Consider the following 21911-nt stretch of genomic DNA (forward strand, 5'->3'; position numbering starts at 1 on the left):
TGGTCTTGTTTATTTTTCTTTTTAAAATCATTACAAGAGGTATGAATGAAAAAAGGACTCTTTATTACAAGCTTTGTCTCGCATACTTGTTAGTACAAAGGTGTCTTCACGGCGGTGTTATTGTTGGACACAGCGCAACATCGCAGAACATCTGCAATGCAACCTGTAGTTCAGGTCAGAAGTTGAAAAACGAAGATTATTTTAGAACTCCCTTCTGCAACATACTGTACATCCATCAGAAGGGGAGTGGGCATCATCATGACTCCATCTTTATTTGTCCAGATAATAGAGCGTCGCAGTCCCGCCCCCTACCAGGGCCCAGGAAATGATTCTCCGTTCATTTTCCTCAGACATTTCAGAAAGTATTTATTTAAAGACGTTTACGCCGCAGACAAAGCCAACTCACACACAACTTTCTAATTCTTTGTTTAGCCCGAAAAATTGTGTTGTCATGATTTGTCACGACTCGAGTTGGCTTTGTACGACGCTTAAAAGGTGTTTAAATAAATACTTTTTGAAATGTCCATGGGAAAAATGCATTGTGATTCATTTCCTGGGCCTGGCGTCGTCATGAAAGGGGGCGGGACTGCGACGCTCTATAATCATAATTATGGAGAGAATTTCTAACCCTAAGATAGCTTCTTGTGTGCCGGCACTGTAGTAATAATGTCCCTTTGTCTATCCCTAGTGGAGTTGGAGAAAAAATCGACACCATCGATCTTGTAGAAACGTCACATTCCAGTCAGATTGCAAAAAACCATTCAGGATCACGTGGTAAAATGGTTGTTCGACGAGTGACAAATTCAAGTCACTGCATCTTTTCAAGTACCAAATATTATACATTCACCTATACTGTAACTACATAATTTGTATAAGTGACGAAGAGAGGAAAAAAGCCATTTACGTTGTAGTGCGAAGAACAGAAGGCCTTCAAACAAACAAACTAGTGTTTGTGTCCGTTTTGTGTGACACATTGATATAGCATTCATGTCCAGAAAATGACGATTTCTGCAGAGAGGATGCAGAATAAAAAAATACATTGTTCATCAGTGGCTTTAAATACTCAAGAGAAATTAAAAAAACAGAAGGAAAAACAAAAACATTAAAGCAAAAATATTTAAGGCGTCATTTGAATTCTATACAATCAAATAATTAATATTAGCCCTTTAGGGAGGAGGAAATGGAGCGGAGTATGTCGATGCATCATCTATTGACCACTTTCTATGAAGGCCGTTTGTCTAAACGGTTTTCTGGAAAAAAATGTTGCTATCGTATATCAGTGGTGCTCAAACTTTTTCCATGTCAACGACGTCCACAATTATAATATTTGGCACATGTCAACATATTTCCGCAGCCAAATACATTAACCCATTCTGGGCGGGAACCCCTTTTGGTATTTCAAGCATTATGTTATACTTTAGCTATTGACAAATAGCAGATCTACAAGCTGGTCTGCCACGTGAAAATGTGGCGCAAATTTGGAATATATATTCTTTCAGAGCGAACATTTTTAACTCAAATCTTTGCTTCTGGGAGGTCCCTGGAACAACATATTTTCAGATGGGGGGGGGGGGGGTCGGCGGCCGAATCCAGATAATTGTGGGGGTCCTTGACATGGAAAAAGGTTGAGCACCACTGACATGGAAACAGGTTTATTTCAGAAAACTGATGATTTAGAAGACATTTGTAGAATCGTCCTCAGGTCTAAATGGGTCAAGCCTCACAGAAGAATCGTCATCCATCCTCAGCATGACCAGGCCCCGCCCCCTTCGCCTGTAGCCTGTGACAGTGTACCTCATTAACAAGTCAGCCCACATTTACCATCTTCATTGGAAATTACTTGAGGTCCGAATGGTTATTCATTTGTTTTGCTTTTGCTTTTTTTCCCATAGCCCGGCCCCTGATTTGAGTTCATTTCAGATTGAGCCACATTCATTTAATAAATATACGTATAACTGAGAAATGATTCACTAAATATTTCAGCGGGTACAACGTTTAGCTTGGGCACACATCAAAGTAACTAAGTAACATCATCAGTCAATTACAATTGTTTATTAAAGAGCTGTTCCCGAACGAACACTCTATATCAATGATTACTTATTTATCACAATGTAGAGCTTTAACTTTTTATCACAAAACTTTTGTTTTAATCAAAAAATATCACTTTCACCACCTTTTAATTTACTGGACGAGAGAGGAGATATCGATCGTATCAGATTTGATCTCTGCCCAAGCTACTGTATGTGGTACCCGTTGAAGCCAACTTATTTTGGTCACTGATTTGGAAGGAAATAATGGAACATTAGTTGATTTGATGCAAAAACCCAATTTCCTGATGACATGAGATGATATTCCAACCTGTGCCTGATTTCCATTCATTTCTATGGATTGTGTGTGTGTGTGTGTGTACTTGTATTACTATACTTGCCAAAAATATCCTCAAAAAGAGACGTGGTTGTTATATGGTTAAAAAAAGGGTTGGGGTTTAGGGCGATCTATACATAGTTGTGCACTGGTGTCCCACACCGGAAAATAGGTGTTTGCACTTCTTTGTGATCTTTTAGATCGGCTATTTTTTTTCAACGCCGCCCTATAACCTCTTGATGTCCTCGCAAGTATAGTAATACAAACATCCAACATACTGTGTGTATGTGTGTGTTGTTGGTCTGCCATTCCTGCATCATCAGGGACTTGAAGACTCTTTCCAGTGGTGTGGATCAGACTAGTTCTACTGCGAGGTGGTGGTGGTGACTGCGTAGAGGCTGTCGTCGTGGCTCTCTGGGGCGGCGGGCGGCGGCGCGCGCTGCTCCTCGTCTTCTGCTCTCAGAAGCGGGGCGTCGTCGTCTCGCTCATCGTCCCCTGGCTCCTCCCGCCGGGCAGGCCATCATTCGCGGTGGGCGTGGCCCGGCGACGGTATGCTGAACACGCAGATCTTGAGGTGCGTGGCGATCTGGAGGCACACGCCTGTGCAGTAGCGCGTGAGGTCCAGCAACGAGAAGATCTGCGAGGAGGAAAGAGACGAAACGGGGTGAAATAATGTGTGTTATTTATCCAGGAAAAAGCCCTGGATGGAGTCTACACAAGAATGTTACTTTGACTTGAATAACAGTCTCCAACGTGCTAGAGGGCCACACCGACAGTACCATCAGTTCCCAGTACAGCTCCCCCTACAGCATAGAGTAGTTGGTTACCCAAGCTTATGTTACTCCGGGATTGAGCCTCGAACCTTGTGATTCAAAGGAGAATGCTCTACCTCTCAACTGAGCTACCCAGACATACTGTAGGCGTGTTTCATTTATGGGTTTGTGTGTGGTAGCATACTGTACATTCAAGTGTACAGGAGCTGTCAATGTTGGCATACACTAGGGCTTTCACTTCTAGTGATTTTTACTAGTTGACTAGTTGCCTAGTCGACTAGTTGTTTAACTACCTATTATGTAATTATTATTTTTTACAATTATATATATATATATATATATATATATATATATATATACATACACATTTATAAACTGTGTACATTGGTAAATATAATCTAGCATTCTAGCTGAGGCAAAAAAACAACAAAAAAAAACTAGTCAACTAGTACCAGCAAGGTCGACTAGTGGGTTTACTAGTCGACTAGTTGAATAATCTACTAGTTGCTCAAAGCCCTAGCATGCACTAACAAATAAATGAAAGACACCCACTAGACTAGTCATGCTACCCTTCAGCTGTCCTTTTCAAACCTATTTTGGGCATGTCATTATTGCCAATTATTTGTTTGTTTTTTCCCTAAAAGAAATGGTAGATATACACACTCACAGCCTCTATGTCTATCCGATCCGTCCTCCCTTTTCTGAAAACTATGGCATGAAACAAATAATTTCACCAACTTTACCCCTGTAAACCAGTGACGTGACAAAGTTGTTTCTGAGTCACTCAGGCACGCTGTGAGCTTGTAAGACCGGCTAATTGTGAATGTGTGACGCCATCGTGCAGGCAAGTACAAAATAGCGCTTCCATGTCGTGTGTGTACAGTATACTATTGCAAGAGGATGAACAACATCATTGCACAGTCTCACCATGGCTACCCAGAGGACGAGGTACTCATCAAAGTAGCTGTTGAAGTACTGGTTGAGGAAGAGGAGTCCGGGGCCGATGAAGGCTGTGTCGGGAAGGTACAGCTCGCTCCTGGTCATGTGGGCGATCTACGGCAAGGCAAGGCACAACCATGAGGAACATGCAGTATGTCTAGGCCTGGCGCGATCACACATTTAAGTTGGCGATTAATTGCCACACAAATGATTGCGATTAACGATTTAATAGTGTTTGTGGCATTGAACATTGGAACATATGAATAAAGAATACATTTATGTTTGCCTGGTAATATAGGGCAAAAATGCCAAATAACTGAAATACACAAAGACATTACTGACATTCATTATTTTTATACTTAAAAGAATTGCGCAAATCTACCTGATCTACAAGCTTATAGATCTGCTATTTCTGCTTCTTTTAAAAAAAATGTATGAACATTTTTCAACATGGAAAACGATTATGATAAAAATAATTATGATTATCTCAAATGATTGCGATTAGACGATGATGTAATACTTGTGACGGGCCTAAGTGTGTCACCGATTCTCAGGACAATCTCGAAAAGCGTTCGAGGTTCGACCGTCTGACCACTTAACACGGCATCCATGTTAATTAACCCATTTTGGGCGGGAACCCCTTTTGGTGTTAGCATTGTGTTATGCTTTAGCTATTGAAAAATAGCAGATCTACAAGCTTGTAGGTCTGCTATGTTTGAAAAATTGAAGAACGACTGACAGAAACATAGCTTTTTCAGAAAACTGTCAGGATGTAGAAGACATTTTTAGAATCTGATCTCAGGTCAAAATGGGTTAATGGCTGAAACACTTTTGACAAGCAACGCGCTCTAGGCTCAGTCCGTCCGTACCACCAGCTTGTTGGAGATCTTGGAGATGACCATGCCGAAGGTGAGGATGTACAGACAGGGGTGCAGCTCAAACAGCTGGCTGGAGGACTTCTTGAAGATGATGAAGGCCAACGTGAGGATCAGCATGATGTGCACGCCAGGGAACAACACACTGGTGTCCTGCATGACACACACACACACACACACACACACACACACACACACACACACACACACACACACACACACACACACACACACACACACACACACACACACACACACACACACACACACACACACACACACACACACACACACACACACACACACACACACACACACACACACACACACACACACAGTTGACGAGCAGAAATCTTATCTCCATATTCTAACTTTTAGTGTTTTTTCGTAAATTAACCCTTCTTGATATACTGCTATATACTGTATGCAATGTGTCTTGAGGCAACTTGATTTTAACCTGACTCTGCCAGATTGCGGCAGTATTGAGTCCACAAAAGTTCCCTCCTCCTGCCTGCATCTGTGATCTCTCAAGCAGAAACGATGAATCGGAAGCAGCGGCACGACAATCTGATATCTTCATAATAATTTCGAGTTGTAGTCTTGTTAGGTTGTGTTTACATTTGCGCCAAAATGTCATCAGTCTCTCATTGATCCCGCCTCTAGCGGCCGCATGCAGCCGATGTCGCTCTGGTCTGATTTGGTCCTGAGTACATCGTCTCTGCCTGAGAGATACCAGACTCACCCTTCTGGCAGAATGCAAATGTTGTCCAACAGGGGGAGTAGTTTTACTTGATTTGCCACTATAATCAAATTGAGTTGAATTGTAAGGAGCCAAAAAAAAACGGTTGGTTTTTCATTGACAAGTTTCATACTTACAGCCACCGTGGAGCCGTTCTTTCCAACGCCTCCGTTGAGGATGACATGGAAGTAGTTGTAGCAGGAGTACACGGCCCCGCCGATGATGCCCAGGATGGGGAAGACGTAGAGGGGCACGCCGATCACGTGCAGCTGGGGGGGGACACACATGTGACACGAGAGGACCAATCAGCACCTGGCTACCACCAACTGGTCGTCACGGGAACGCAGCGGGAGGAGGAGGAGCATTTATGAGCGGTGGGCGGGGCATGCCGGGGAGTGAGCACGATGGGACCACAAAGCCAAATTATGCGGGTGACGTCATCAGCTTTTCTTTTTTTTTGCCAGATCATGTCTAATAGATGATAGATCACTGGTTCTCTCAGTGTAGGGTCGGTCTGTGGACCCACCAGGGATCTTTGAGGAGTTGCGGGTCTGTAACTCAGGAGTGTCTAAAGGGAACCAAATGGACCCTAAAGGGGGCTACAGTCATACAGTAGTTGAGTAGTACATATTAGAATTAACCCATTTTGACCTGAGATCAGATTCTAAAAATGTCTTCTACATCCTGACAGTTTTCTGAAAAAGCTATGTTTCTATGTCAGTCGGGCGCGCTATGAGCTTGTAGATCTGCTATTTTTCAATAGCTAAAGCATAACATAATGCTAACACCAAAAGGGGTTCCCGCCCAAAATGGGTTAAAAGGAATGGTTCACCCAACAAATGACTTATTTTTTTTAGCAATTACTCGCCCCATGAAGCCTTGAATTCATTCTTTGTTTTTTTGTTGCATTCCTTTTTTTTTTTAATATATATTTTTTTGCGGCTTACGCCTTTTATTGGTTTTTTGAAGGGACAGACAGTAGGCTGACAGGAAACGGGAGAGAGATGGGGGAAGACATGCAGTAAAGGCCGTGTCGGGCTCGGGAGTCGAACCCGCGGCACACTGCGACTGGATTACCAGTCGGGTGCCCAGACGGTTACGCCACCGCCTGGGCTTTTGTTGCATTCCTAAGGACACTCAGAGTCTCCTACTGACCCATGATGACCCGGTCATAAAGTTACTGGCTCAGGCATCTGACGAAAACAAAACATCTCTATGAATTCATGGCTTCATGGAATGTGTAATTGCTGAATTGATAGAAAATAAATAACTGAGTGAGCCTAACCCTTTACTTTAAGTTCTTATGGCTCATAAAATTGTCAATGAAACTGCCAACAAAACTAGCTCTGACAACACTCCCTTCCCCCTCCACCCAGTAATCAGATCAAATTCCTAACAGCTGTGTAGCTTGCTCTGGGTCTCCAGACTATGGAGCATTGTGTACATCTAGAGTGGATATTTGTATACCTGGATACCGGACATTTGTCACAGAGGTAGGCTATGGAGAATTTTGCCAGCTTCTGGTGGACATTTTTGTCGAAATTCATTTTTTTTGCGACGGCCATAAGTGGACAATAATATTACGAGAAACACAAAGAGTCTGTAACAGACAAGTGTACAATTACAAATGGAACAAAATGTTTATGGGTCCATTTGGTTCCATTTCTAGTTTCTACACTCTCAGAGTTATGGTGGTCCTTGCAAATAAAAAAACATTTGAGAACCACTAGTACTAAGTTGGACTCCTAATATTCCATAGTGTCATAATGTAGGAAATCAGTGTCATACATATTCTGAAGAAAAACCTGGAGACTGAAGGCCTATTCATAGTCTGGTTTTTCGGTGGTGAGGTGACCACCGGAGCTGAAATAACGTTGAGCGGTGGTGAGTAAAAACAGAGAGAAGGGCTGGGGCGGTGGCGGTGGTTTGCTCTTCGCCGCGGCTTGTGACGTCATGTTGTAGTTCGGTGGTCACCTCACCACCGAAAACCCAGACTATGTATGAGCCTTAACATTCAGTAATTAGGTCTCATGATCAAAATAAGAACATTAAATTACATTTAATTTTTTCAATTTACGGTGTGTAAAAAAGAAAATCAAACAATTTACCACGGACACATAAGTCCATCTCATCTACAGACATATTGTTGGCCCCTGGAGTTTGCTATTTCAGTTTTAGTGTTTATGCATGCACAGTCACTAGAGGGGGATAGAGGCGTTGGTAAAACTGCCTCAGCCAACTGTCTGTTTTTACACTGCTTTCACTGCAGAAAGACATCAAGGAGGTGGGTGTGCTGGGTTGGCAGGTACGGGTACAGTCGCCCCTTTTCCATCTCGCCCCACTACTCTACCTAGCTGTACATAACAAACAAAATTAATGTTGGTGATTATATAAAAGGTATTATCATATTAATTTATCATTGTCATTAAGTTCACTCTGTATATCCACGGGCATCCATGATGATGCCATTACAAAACATGGGCTACATGGAAGAAATGTGTTTAATAAAACGATATTAACTGCTAGAAGGTCCTGAATTTAACTTAATTAAGCAGTCACCGTCTCTGTCTCATGTTCTTCTTTCTTAATTTTACAGAGTATAGAGGTCGACTACTATACATTCAAATGAGTCAGATAATTTCAGATTTCAGAGAGGGAGGGAATACTAAATTAACTGTTAACTACATTAACACATTTCGCAGGGGCGAGTTTGTAAAGGGGCGAGTCGTCTGGTATTCGGGTTGGCTACCGAATGTTCTGAGACAGCCCATAAGAGGTTCTTATTGACGTAGCATTGTAGTTTATAACCTTTTCCATAAGGATGGTAGCATGTAGCCCCCTTTACGGGTCCATTCGGTTCCATTTGGACACTCAAAGAGTTACAGACCCGGACCCGACCTTGATAGTGGAGGAGCTTAGGGAGAGATAAGGGCGAGTAGCATGTCGTGTCAAACTAGGGGGTTTTCATGATTCTGTATCCATTTCCAAGCATTAGTTTTGCACGAAAAACACTCCTTGGGCTAAATCCGGCCACAGCCACTTGCCCAAATGTGCCCAAATGTGATGACCTCATCACATCATGTTTAGCCCAAGGAGTGTTTTTCCGTGCAAAACTAATGCTTGGAATGGATTCAGAATCATGAAAAACCCCTAGTGTGACATTGTCACATGCTACTCAAAGCATAATTAAATTTAGAAAATGTTGCCTTGTATACGTTGTTAAGGTGGCCATGTGGATTTGGTGGCGACCGCGAAGGTCGTCGGCTCGGGCGCACCTAGCTAAATCATTAGAGCATGCCCTGGGCTATATCTGTGCAAAATTTGCCGCTTTTAGCTGAATTGGCGCCAAATATCCCTAAGCTCGTCCACTATGAGAACCAGTGCACTAGATGACCTGTTGCCATGGCGTTAGCTACCCCATAATATTTACCTTTTTGTCATTTCCCTCATGTGATGTTTAGTCAAGCCTCCACAGGCAGCACAGTGAAAGTGAAACATAAGGTCTATTTAACGGCTTGTAGGAGGATGACTACAAAATAGGGATTGGTAGAGATTTTAAAGAAGGTGTATAAGTGATATTGTTTGTCAAAATAAGTCTTATATACTGTAGCCCTAATTGCCCTAGAGAATATTTGTTCTTCAGTCTTTCCAGCTCTTCAGTAAACTTTTCAGGGCAGGATTATCAATTTCATCGAATCAGGAGTGCGAACTAACTCATACAGGATGAACATGACAGTGGAAATTGGAAGTGGTAAAACTAATACATGTGCAGAGATTAATTGGAACTGGAACACTATCAAAATTGAAGATGAATTGAATTGAATAATCTCTTTCTCCTGATAGGATGGAATTGGCAACCCACCTGAAAATGTGCGGTTTACTAAAGAGCTGGCGACAGGGGGAGACGCCTGTCTCCCCAACACTCAGAAAATAAAGCGCTCTTCAATATAGAGCAATAATTTAACAATAAACCATTTTGTTCTAACCAAAAGAATATCACTTATAACACCTTTAACACCATCGCTGTTGGGCAGAAACCATGTATCTCCATATTTCGCCCCTTTTATGGTTGTCCATGAATGCCCTATTTTACACTTGGACATACGAGTGCCAATTTAAAAGCTCACTGTGCGTCACATCGTGACATGTTGTGAGCTTGTAGATTGGCTATTATGACAATGGTTGAAAGTGGTTGTGTGCGTGTGTGTGTGTCGGAGGGGGGGGGGGGGGGGGGGGGGAGTTTGTGGCTAAATAGCTATTCTTCACTTGCACAATGTAGGAGGCGGGACTAAGGGGGACTTCCTGTTGGGATATCACCCAAGTGTTTTCTTCCTGTCCATCGGGAGTGCATGTAAGTTTCTCGTCACTTGTAATTTTTTTATTTTTTTTGTAATTCAGACAGGCACTGGCGCATACAACATTCCCCTTGAGAAAAAAACCCTAAATAAAACATTAAGGTAAAAACGAATGGTAAATTAATGAACCATATGAATAAAAGTATTTTTTAAACGTAATTAAAAAAATTACAAGTGACGAGAAAATACTATAATTATCCGTAGAAAAACACTTGGGTGCTATCCCAACAGGAAGTCCCCCTTAGTCCCGCCTCCTACATTGTGCAAGTGAAGAATACTGGATCCATTGGCAACACAGGTTTTTATTTATCTTTCCACTTCCTGAAAAGTAAGCGTTTTGGGCATACAAAGGTTTCCACCCGACAGTGATGACAGAACACAAGGGAGCACAATCTTTCCTATGCTGATTGCCACAGACGAAAAACAGTCTAAGTCCACACTATTGATCCATAATGTATAAATTATAGATAAGGGTTCAGGACAACGAGGCCTTTTCGTGGAGGGGTCAGAATGAAATTTGGACTTAGACTGTTTTTCGTCTGTGGTACTCATTAATGACGAGGGATATTGTGTAGTTGTGTGTCCACGCACGAGCGTGGGGATTGTACCGTAGTTTGCCAGAGTGACACACCGCCAATGGCCGACATCACATACATGCCCATGATGGCGAACTGCACCTCTGTGACGTCCACCCTGCAGTGAAACAAACATACGCTACGTTGTTACCACACAAACACGTTGAAATCAGTCATCAATACATGACAATATGTGTCCGTGGCAAAGACTTGGTCTTGTTGTCCCTGGCAAAACTTAATAATTAATTTGTATGCACCATTGTAATGTTCTTATTGTGATCATGAGACACTACAGCACATTAGGAGTCCAACTAGGCTACTAGTACTACCAGTAGGACGCCTGAGGGCGAGGTCGTGTGCACTCATCCGTCTCGTTGACGGCAGACTGCTGGGCGAGCGCTGGCGCTTTGGCATGGGGGGGGGGTCAGATCAACATATGGAATGAATTCTGTACTTCCCATATAAGGAGCATGTCTTGAGTGTACAGGGTTTGATGAGGTCAGATCAACATATGGAATGTCACAAACAGGTCAGCTCCATACAGCCCAGGTAGGGCTGGGCCTTAATTTTCGGGCCTGTTGAGAACTCTAGTTCCATTTACTATATATCCATCTCTGATGATGTCACGTGATGTCACAATGACCTGGGCACCATATATGGTGGCTGATGTCACGTGATGTCACGATGACCTGGGCACCTAAACATTACATGACACAACACTGATGATGGTGCCATCAAACAAGTCAATGAAGCTTTAAAGTGTTTCAATTGGCCTATCTCACAGCATTTCCCCGCCCCCTTTTGGAGCTAAGGGTGTTATTTTTTCTGATTTAGACTTCCATGTTAAAAGAGGTATTTTCACAAGCCACAAACTACCGTTTTGTAAAGGTAAGGTTTATTCTACTTATTTGAGTTGTTATACCATTGCGTTTTCTTCATATTATTATCGGTCTTTGACATTTTAACATTAGGAAATGTACTTTTTTTAAAAAGTGTAAATGCTTAATGTTAAATGACACCACTAGCTACTGGAAGGGGGCGTGGAAAGGGGGCTGTGAGATAGGCCTATTGGCCAGACAAATGGGTTACCAGTATATATTAAAGTGCACTAATCTTTTCAAGGAGGCAATTGTGTAATGTGTATCAAAATCACAAAGGCTGATTTGACCTTTTAGGACAATTAAATCAGTGTATCCAAAAATGTAGTTACTGGACATAAAGGATGTATTTGGCTGCAGACCCACATCTGAAAATGTTTTGTGTTATAAGAGAATATTTAGTAGTATTTTTTAAAAAATCAAACGTTTAAAAAAAATTGCCGATCTACAGTACATGCCGACAGCTTGTAGTTCTGATTTGATTTTCAATAAAACATTTAAACAAAAATCTCGGGAATCCTTAACATGAAAAGGTTTGAGAACCACTGCCTTGCCCCATTAAAACCGGGAAAGCATCTGTGTCATTTTAGCCATATATATGTAGAAACATATGTTTTTCGGGAAACACAGATGGCTCTCAAAAATAGCAGATATGCAAGCACACAGCGCAATATGCAAGCAAACAGCGCAATATGCAAGCACACAGCGCAATATGCAAGCACACAGCGCAATATGCAAGCACACAGCGCAATATGCAAGCACACAGCGCGTCACTTCATGCTGCGCTGCAAGCTGGTACATCTGCTATTTCTGCAGAACATAAAGGTGAGCGCACACCAATAGTGGGGAGGTGCCGACCACAAGACAAACTTATAGAGGTTGCACAGCTCGTAGTCACGATGTAAAAAACTTTTTATTGGTTACCCTGAAGAAGGCATTTTGTTGCCAAAACGTTGGTAACCCAATAAAATGTAGGTTTTTTTTTTTTGCTTTGTGACTACGAGCTGTACGACCTGTCCTTCCTATTTTCACATGTGCTATTTCTGAAATTAATAATATCTCAAACTTAAAGCGCTTTTCTGAGTACCCAAAGATGCTTCGACGCTTCGAAATTGTTTGAGAAATCTTGAAAGTGCTTGAAGTCTTCTCTTCTGGGGCGCAAAACATTTTCAGATGGTGGTCCGCGGCCAAATACATATCATTTTACTGGTTTAGAAGGCATTTGTAGAATCGGGCCACAGGTGTGCTGCTTACAGGCCGAAGCGGAGCGTCCCGGACACATAGGTCTGCCAGTGGGCACAGAAGAACATGAACGTCCCTATGAAACCACAGAAGAACATCCAGTCTGGGTAGTGTCCGATCCCACATGATATACACGTCCCCACCGCGACGAACACTGCAAGAGGACAGACAGAGAGAGGGACACAACTATTAAACACTGCAGGAGGACAGACACAATATTAAAACGCTGTGGGACAGACAGAGAGAGGGACACAGATATTACACACTGCTGGAGGACAGACAACAGAGGGACACAAATATATGGCCTGCCAAAATTGAGACGGTTTTGCATAACCGTCAGAATTGTTTACATTCATCTAAGAAGTTGTCTGTTAAAAAAACAGCAATAATATATCCGATGAGTCCTGATTGTTATTGTTGGCTTCTATGTTGATGTTGTACTGTATAATACCTTACTGCACATTCTATTGATCTGAAGCTAAATTACTCTCCCCCCCACAGTTGTGAACATTTCATAGCAGCTGGGGTTTTCTTTTTGCTGCTGATGATATACAGTATGCATACTGTGTGTGTATAGCTTAGCTTTTATCAAATCCAGTTTTTTTTCAGATTTTTTGACTTTGACAAAGTCAAAAAAGTATAGGACTCTCCAACACCAGGATCGGACCCACAAATGTGGCATTGTTTGGGCTCTACCGCTCTAGTATGAACTCCATGCCGATTGGTTGTTATTCTGTCGGTCAACATATGACATACTTTGCATATGTTGAAAATTGGTGCTCAAAGGTCAAGAAGGTTAACACAGTGGTACATTATTAGTTCACTAAAAGTATTCATTGCATTTGACAGCTAGTCTAAAGCAATCTCTCTTTCTAGGTTTACTAGAAGGTGTAAGATAATTATGTAAACTGGCATATACTGACACGTGTCTATTTCTGTCCACAGCTCGCCACTGCAGCCAGTGAGCCGCCCTCACTGGGAGGACGGAGGCACTGCGTCCTCCCAGTGAGCAGCCCTCACTGGGAGGACGCAGTGCCTCCGTCTTACTCCAGTCCTCCCGTTGATTATTCTCTGCCGACAGGCTCCGCCCCTGCCCGTAGGAGTATGTGCAGTGATAAAGATCTCCCTTCCCGCCTGCCTTCCCTCCCTCCCTCCCTCCCCCGGAACGGGGCACAGCCATCTGCAAATTGTGTCCGTGAAGGTGTCCGCTCAACCATGCCTAAAGTCACCATGGTGGATTCAAACTCCTGGACTCTGTGGTGTTGAGCAGGTGTGTGTTCAAGTGTCTTCAGGATAAACCCTTTGAGGTGTACCATCTCGTTTTCGAGGGGTCCCCACATAAATTCATGTCACAATCGTTACATGTATACATCATATATATACTGTACATACCTACACACCTACACACAACAAAACAAAAACATGCGAACATTGTAATGGAACACATTTTACAAACGCTATACAGCGAGTGCAAAAACAAAACGCTATGTTCAACACAGCGAGTGAAAAATTTGTATATTATACTATATTAAATAATATAGTATAATATAGTGTGATCTGATGACATGTTGACAACTTCAAAGTGAGAAGACGGTGCACGTTTAAAAACTGTTGAAATGGATCCGATGTTAGCCGGTAAATTATTCCACTCGGCTCTGAAGGCTTTTAAAATAAAAGGCACATTTACCAATTTCCTTACTAACCGAAGGAACAGTAAAGTAAACCTGACCGGTGTCTGGTATGGGGGCTAAATAGCATTTTACAGGTTCTTTACCCCTGAAAACCCTTAAATGGCATAGAGGTTTCCTTGCTCATACAGTAACTATCATATGTTGGCTACAGAGCTGTTGACAGTATACTGTGGATGTATCGTTAAGACTGCCCGTTAACAAAACAATGTATATAGCAGACCTACAAGCTCGTAGCGCGGCACAGAGTGCCGCACTATGAGCTTGTAGGTCTGCTAAAAAAAAATTCAATCGTGAAAATGTGGCGCAAATCTTTGAATGTATATTTTTCAGAGCGAACGTTTCTAACTCAAATCTTTGCTTCTGGGGGGGTCCCTGGAACAACATATTTTCAGATGGGGGGTCGGCAGCCAATTTCATAACATTTCTGGGGTCCTTGACATGAAATAGTTTGAGAACGACTGACATAGAAAGATAGATTTAGAAGACATTTGTAGAATCGTCCTCAGGTCTAGGTTAAAGCACCTGTAGAGACAGCATCACAGCCGTGGTCAAACAGCTCCCCTAGAGGAGAGCTGGTGTTGGTCCGCCTCGCCTGCTTCCCGTCGATGGCATCCAGAGACTGATAGATGAACAGACCCAACGCACTGAGGATGAAAGCCCAGGCTGGAGCCTGGAGAGACCGAGACAGAGGCATAGACACAGGTGAATGTTATGCTGAGGTAACACGCCTTGCATAAGAAGCATCTTTACCCAAATGAAGACTAGATTGAACATTTATACAGCTGAAATGCTGTTTAGGCATCTATGGTGAAAAGAATGGACATTGTGACATCTTTTGCTTTATTGCAAATTTGCATTGAGATAAAATAATTATTAGATATCAGGATTTACATAAATTCAACAGCACAGACAGTGTCTCTCGGAGTGTCTTGCAAGCCAATAATGAAAGAAAAACAGTAATAAAGTTGATGTGGGGTACAGGACAGCTGACAGACTACAGCAGGTGCAGAGGCGAGCGTTCTATTTAAGTCATACTCGCCGGCCGTAGCCTACCCACAGCAGCCCTCCACCCCGTCCCCTACATACACTAACCTCTGTTGTTCTGACCAGAGCCATCTAATAGAGTTGCGGGGGCAGAAAACAGCCCGGGCACGTGGTTCATATACTCGCGCGAGCCCATATAGACTCCAATGCATTCCGTAAACTTCCGGTTGTCCCTATTTGAAGCCTTCAAATAGGGACAACCCAATAGAAGTCTACGTAGAAGAACCGCCATTGGACTGAAGCCCCATGAAGTGAACGGAGTTTGCGTAACTCTGTCTTACTCTATGGCTCTGGTGTACAGTACCTTATATCCCAGATCCCAGTGGTTCTCAAACATTTTCATGTAAAATACCTCCACATTTTGCATCCCAAAACGCAGTTTATAGTTAAGGGACGCAATAAAACAAAGACCTTTGCATCCACGGGATGCACTACTGTACTGTTTTTTATTCTAGTTTATTTTGCTAGCTTTAGTTATAATCATTTCTTCTTCTGTTTTCTACATGAATATAACCACATAAAATGAAATGGGAGTTAAATGCTGCAAATTGTAAAAATGGCAAAATATGACTCCTAACGTTGTTGAAGTAGGAATCATCAAATGTCCCTGGGACTCATCTAAAAGACCATCCCTGCATCCCGGGACTCATTACATTGAAAACCCATTTACATCACTGCATTGATATTAGACCACAGACTCAGTGGCCTTACTGTGTAGGCCAAAACATGACTTATTTTCTATCAATGATCACACACACCATGAAGGCTTGAATTCATGGAGATTGTTTTTGTCGCATATCTAAGCCAATAATTTGATAACCGGCAGAGTGACTCAAAGGAGACTCCTACTTTTTAATGTTATATCATCATTACTGAGCAGGTAATGAAATTATTGGCTTAGGAATGTGACCAAAAAGAAAAAAACAAAACAATATCCATGAATTCAAGGCTTCATGGCATGTGTAATTGATAGAAAATAAATCATTTTTAAGGGTGAACTACTCCTTTAACCCATTTTGGGCGGGAACCCCTTTTGGTGTTTTAAACATTGTTATAATTTAGCTATTGAAAAATAGCAGATCTACAAGCTCATAGCGCGCCACCGAGTGGCGCGCTACGAGCTTGTAGGTCTGCTATTTTTTGAAAAATTGAAGAACGACTGACATAGAAACATAGCTTTTTCAGAAAACTGTCAGGATGTAGAAGACATTTTTAGAATCTGATCTCAGGTCAAAACGGTTTAACCACTTAAACCCTATATAGCTGACCCAAAGGGTTCTACATTAACTATGCTTCGCTGAAAACAGCCGATCTACAAGTTCACAAGTTATGAGCTTGTAGAGCCGCTATTTTCCCCAAAGTTTGGCCTCAGAATATGTGCCCCAGCTTGACTGAGGGGCTGCCATCGTGCAGCTTCCAGCTTTTCACCAGAGGAGAAAAACTGCATTTAAAAAAATAATAATAATCCAAAAATGAGTTGATTGCACGGGCAGACTCTTCACATACCAGAGCATGTCTGACATAAAAATGTCAGAGCTGAAATCGATGTAAATATGAAATAAATGCTTAAACATGTAGCTAGGTGTAATGTTAGAGTCCCACAGAAGTGAACCTTTCAGACCTGTTTTCTCAACTCGCTGTTTTCTGCAAGACATTACTAGTATAAGCCATATCTCCAAAACTGGTGGGTCAAACTGAACAACCAATATGTCAATTTGAAGCTATGATTCCCTGCTTTCATATGACATGAAAAAACTAAAATTCAAAAAAATCCAATGGCAGACTCTGTCAAATTTGGTCACATATGTTGATCCTTCCCCATCCATCATTCCTCTTCGATGTCTCCCTTTTGACTTATACCTGTCCATTCAAACTCTAGACGGGCCTGCCCCAAAGTTATGACAAAGCGAAAATGACAATGGCAGCCCCTCAGTCAAGCTGGGTCACATATGGATGGACCTGATGTGCATACGGGTTACTGTTGAATTAACCTCGCGTCACCAGAGGTCTGTGTTACTTATCGCCCATGTGATCCGGGCTTTTATTGGATAGGCCCTAAAATCATGATGCCCTTGATTCCCACGGGAATATTGGGTAATACTCATTCCGGTTTGGGGGTTCCGGACTGATGACTACAAACCAGTGACTATGGAAAAAGGGAATATCAAAGTCAAAGTCGAACGATTTGTCACACACGTTACCACAGTGAAATTTGTTCTCCGCATTTGACCCATCTCTTGGAACGGTGAGCCGCAGCCAAGGAGCGGTGAGCTGCAGCCGTGCGGCACTCGGGAATCATTTGATTAGTTGATTTGACCCCCCAATCCAACCCATTGATGCTGAGTGCCAAGCAGGGAGGCATTCGGTCCCATTTTAACAGTCTTTGGTATGAGCCGGCCGGGGATCGAACCCCGACCTCCCAGTTTCAGGGCGGACACTCTAACCACAAGGCCACTGTCAGTATAAATATCCGCACTCTTATATAAAGTTTGAGTTTCTTTATTTCATGGAAACACATGCAGCCAGCAGCAGTCCGCCTAGAGAAACGAGCGCGTTTCGGCACGCAGGCCTTCCTCAGCGTTTCTATAAACCAGTGTCACTGCAACATGATGTAAGTTATCATCCGCTCCCGACCGGATCATAAACCTGAAATGGAATGCCTCCCAGGCTATACTGTTGAATAAAGTTCAGATTCAGATTTAGTCTAAGTAAGGCTTCGATGTTCTGCAGTTCTGAGAATTCTATCTCGTGAACTTACTTTATCCGCCTTGTTGTGACTTTGCTCATCCAGGTGTGTGTGTGTGTGTGTGTGTGTGACAGGATATTTGTGCTGCCCCCCCAACCCCCCCGACGAGAGAGTGCTGCGTTTCCTCGTTCAGATCGGCTACTTTCGCCGCTTGCAAGGACGCAATAATGTCATTCCTCTAGTTGAGAAACAGTGAACTGAATGACCTGGTCCCGGTGACCTATGATGACCGTCCATGTAGTAATTTTACTGACAAGTTGGAGGAGTAAGAATCTCAAGAGAGGGAAGTGCAGCGGATTGTCTGGTTGAGTCATTATTATTACGAAATTATTAGTAGTCAAGTCAGTGGAAAATTGGTTGAGAAACAGTGGGCTGTATACACATGGGATGCATAGCTAGTGTTACAAAATCATTCATCTTAGCTCAATGCAACAGTGGTCCCCAGGTTGACTCTAAGTCAGGGTGGTGGTCCCTGTACTGGTTCACAATCAGTTGAAAACCCCTGCCCTACACATAGTGTGTACTGTGTGTATACGTAGAGACAGGTGTGTGTGTGTGTGTAATTATTAGGGCTTTGACACTACGGTTTTGAGCAGTGTGGAACGTTATGCTGGCCGGTTTGTTGAACCGAGGCTGAACCGAGGCCGGTGAGCCTGGAATGTGTGTAGGCAAGATTCCAGCTGACCCATGGTGCACCGGGGCCCAGTTCCTCCTGCTGGCCCCAGTGGGGGTTGGGGGTCATCTGAAGACACAAGGCAGCCAACAACACTGTGTGGCATCTGTTCCACATAGGCAGAGAGAGAGAGAGAGAAAGAGGAAACTAATGCATGCTGTCTTAAATTGCAAGTTGTAACCGGTCTTATCCCCCCTCCGCAGCTCCGCTCCAACCCCTCCCGTCTTTAATAGCCTCTACTACACTATCAGAGTCCAGCACTTGTCTTTTATCTGCCAACTAATCAATATGTTATCTTCGATGGTACCATTGGACGAACCCCTGGACTCGCTATGGGGTCACACTCGCAGCATGCTGGATGTGCTTGCCAAAGGCATATCATGGGGACTTTTCACCCAGTCACAAGCACAGCTCGCCAAGAAGGGTGTGATTGGGCAAGGGCAACACGTGTACGGGTTCCATGATCGGTCCAAGTATTACGACTACAATGGAAATGGCAGTGGATAGTGTATAGATAGGTTGGTAGATGATATGGGGGTAGATATGGTGGCAGTTTACATCTGTCCCGGACTTTGTGTCAGTAGCAAAGGTCCTCGTCTGCCTAGGTATGGCTGCTGGACAAAGGTATAATCTGATAACACACACACACACACACACACACAGACACTAATGCATAATGTAAGTGGATCATAGGTCACCTCTCCGTTTGTCCCTGGCCTGTTGTGCTGCTGTGTGTGGGATGAGCTATACATGCTACACGTATAGAATTATTATAACGGACAACACTTAAGACTCAAGAGACATTTACTTTCTGGTGTTTACACGTTTCTTCCTATTTAACAAAAGACAAAACCCCCCACTTCTTCTTAGATATGGTTCACGAGTTAGCAGCAACGGTCGGTGTTGCTCACTTGCTGGTTAAATTATAGCTACTACATTACATGCGCTTAGTTGTAAACACTGAGGTAAACAAGTCAACTAAGTGGAGGATTTTTTATTAAACTGTCGCATTGGCAACGTTTTGTTGCCGCCTGTCTGTCAACAACAAGCATGAATGACCTCAGAACCAAATACCACGTCACCACACATTATGACATGATCATATCAAAGCTGTCATTGTGGAATCATAAATGAACAAACCGCGAGAACTGTACTAGTGGAAACTTTGTAGCAGCAATAAAGGTCGCTACATTGTTTAATGTTTGTAAAAAAGGACGGTGTGTGTGTGTGTGTGTGCATGGCTCGAAGACAACATAGAGACGATCTCTGTGATGATCTTGTAATGTAAGATCACACAGCTTGTAGATCGGCTCTTATTATTGTCGGCGAGCAACAACAAGTTCATGATTAGCCTAATTCTATACTGTTTAGTTGGTATACTGTCTGTAGTGTACTCACCTCTTCCTTGGCGCTGGGGCAGTAGCAAATAAGCACCAATGTGGTGAGGATGTTGACCACCAGTCCGATGCTGGTCAGGGTGTTGGGAGCCACCCAGACGGGGATCTGCTGGACCAGCCAGTTCCAGTAGACCTGACACGGGGGCTCGAACAACGAGCGACCCTCCGCGCTGTACTTGTGCTCCTCCAGCCGCTTGAGTTGAGCGGCTGACAGCGGCTCCGGCCACAGCATGCCGTGTAATGTCATTGTGTTTTTGTCCCTATACCTACCTACCCTACTACCCGCTTTCCAAAAACAAAACAAAACAAACAAAAAAGTATAGCTAACGACCCGGAGATCTGCCTCCCTGGATCGCTTTCGGCCAGTGCTATCGTTTCCTCCAGCCGATCATTGGACATTTAGTAGAGGAGAAAACAAGCGCGGAGGTTATCCATGTCGCGGAGTGAGTTGTCGATTATATTCCCCCGGATCCTTCCTTCCTTTTTCTTATCGAGTTGCGTTTGGGTGACTCTGTTTGAGGCAGGAAACGAAACGAGGGGTCCGGAAGGGAATACTCCAAGCCGTCCTTCCCGGGAAATTCGAAATGTAAATTGTAAACAAAGCATTGCCTGTGCCTGGAACTGAAACTGACACACGTGTTGTTGGGGGACGGGTAGTGTAACAAAATAACCTTTATATCCTCACAGAAAACTAGTTCTACTACTCCTACTCGTGCTTGTTGTTTGCTATGGTTATTTGCTCATGAATCGTGTTGTAGGCTACTGACAGTGGATGTGTGCTGTTACATGTAGCCTAATTTGTCTCTTTCACATAGTGTGCCCTAGACTAAAAAAAATAGCATATGGCTACTATGATAGTATCCATAGGCTATTTCCCCTTTAGTAGCCATAGGCTATTTCCCCTTTAGTCTACTGGAAATTCCGTGATTAATGTACACTTTTATGATATAAATAATGAAATATTATCTATATATAGGCCTAAATGGATGAAATTCAGCTTGGTTGCTAAACGTTGCAAGTTGAGCAATTTGAGTAATTAGCATAATGTGAAATTCAGCTTGGTTGCTAAACGTTGCAAGTTGAGCAATAGCATAATATGAAATTCAGCTTGGTTGCTAAACGTTGCAAGTTGAGCAATTTGAGTAATTAGCATAATATGTGACTATTCCATTAACATCCTATATAAGGCAAAACATTCCAAATGTCATCATTCTGACATGTGACAGAACTATGTCGGTTTTCCTCCCAAGGAGTGTTTTTCGTGCAAAACTAATGCTTGGAATGGATTCAGAATCATGAAACCCCCTAGTTTCATATATAATATGCTACTTTTGGCCTTATGATAGGAGGATGTTAATGGTATAGTCACATATTATGCTAATAACTAATTGCTCAACTTGCAACTTTTAGCAACCAAGCTTAATCTCATCTGCTAAGCATATAGAGGACATTTGAATTTTGAATCATATAAGTTTACATTAAACAACATTTCTGGGTCTAACATGGGACATATGGGGGCTTCCAGTAGACTACTTCTGAATGTGGCTCTCTGGCTGACACATAGGCCTAGTGTGACTGTGTGATAGCATCGTTAGCCAACAATATTGACTGACTTTATAT

At 42.8% G+C, this 21911-nt stretch overlaps 1 protein-coding gene across 1 annotated transcript; it reads right to left on the reverse strand.

The window, feature by feature from the left end:
- Positions 1-42: 42 nt before the first annotated feature.
- Positions 43-21006, reverse strand: chpt1 (choline phosphotransferase 1). The gene is made up of 8 exons (XM_079494111.1): positions 20293-21006; positions 14954-15101; positions 12753-12894; positions 10654-10738; positions 5828-5959; positions 4946-5104; positions 4065-4190; positions 43-3001 (listed from the first exon to the last, which is right to left on the reverse strand). The coding sequence occupies exons 1-8, from the start codon at positions 20536-20538 to the stop codon at positions 2885-2887; spliced, it is 1155 nt and encodes a 384-aa protein (XP_079350237.1). The 5' UTR covers positions 20539-21006; the 3' UTR covers positions 43-2884.
- Between the last annotated feature and the right edge of the window lie 905 nt (positions 21007-21911).

The sequence above is a fragment of the Electrona antarctica genome (genome assembly GCF_951216825.1).
Source record: "Electrona antarctica genome assembly, chromosome: 23".
NCBI classification, from domain to species: Eukaryota; Metazoa; Chordata; class Actinopteri; order Myctophiformes; family Myctophidae; genus Electrona; species Electrona antarctica.

Coding starts and splice junctions, on each gene's coding strand:
- chpt1 (XM_079494111.1), bottom strand. CDS start 20,538: ATGACATTACACGGCATGCTGTGGCCGGAGCCGCTGTCAGCCGCTCAA. Junction 15,102..20,292: donor GCCCCAGCGCCAAGGAAGAG/GTGAGTACACTA, acceptor CGGTCTCTCCAG/GCTCCAGCCTGGGCTTTCAT. Junction 5,105..5,827: donor AGAACGGCTCCACGGTGGCT/GTAAGTATGAAA, acceptor TGTGTCATGCAG/GACACCAGTGTGTTGTTCCC.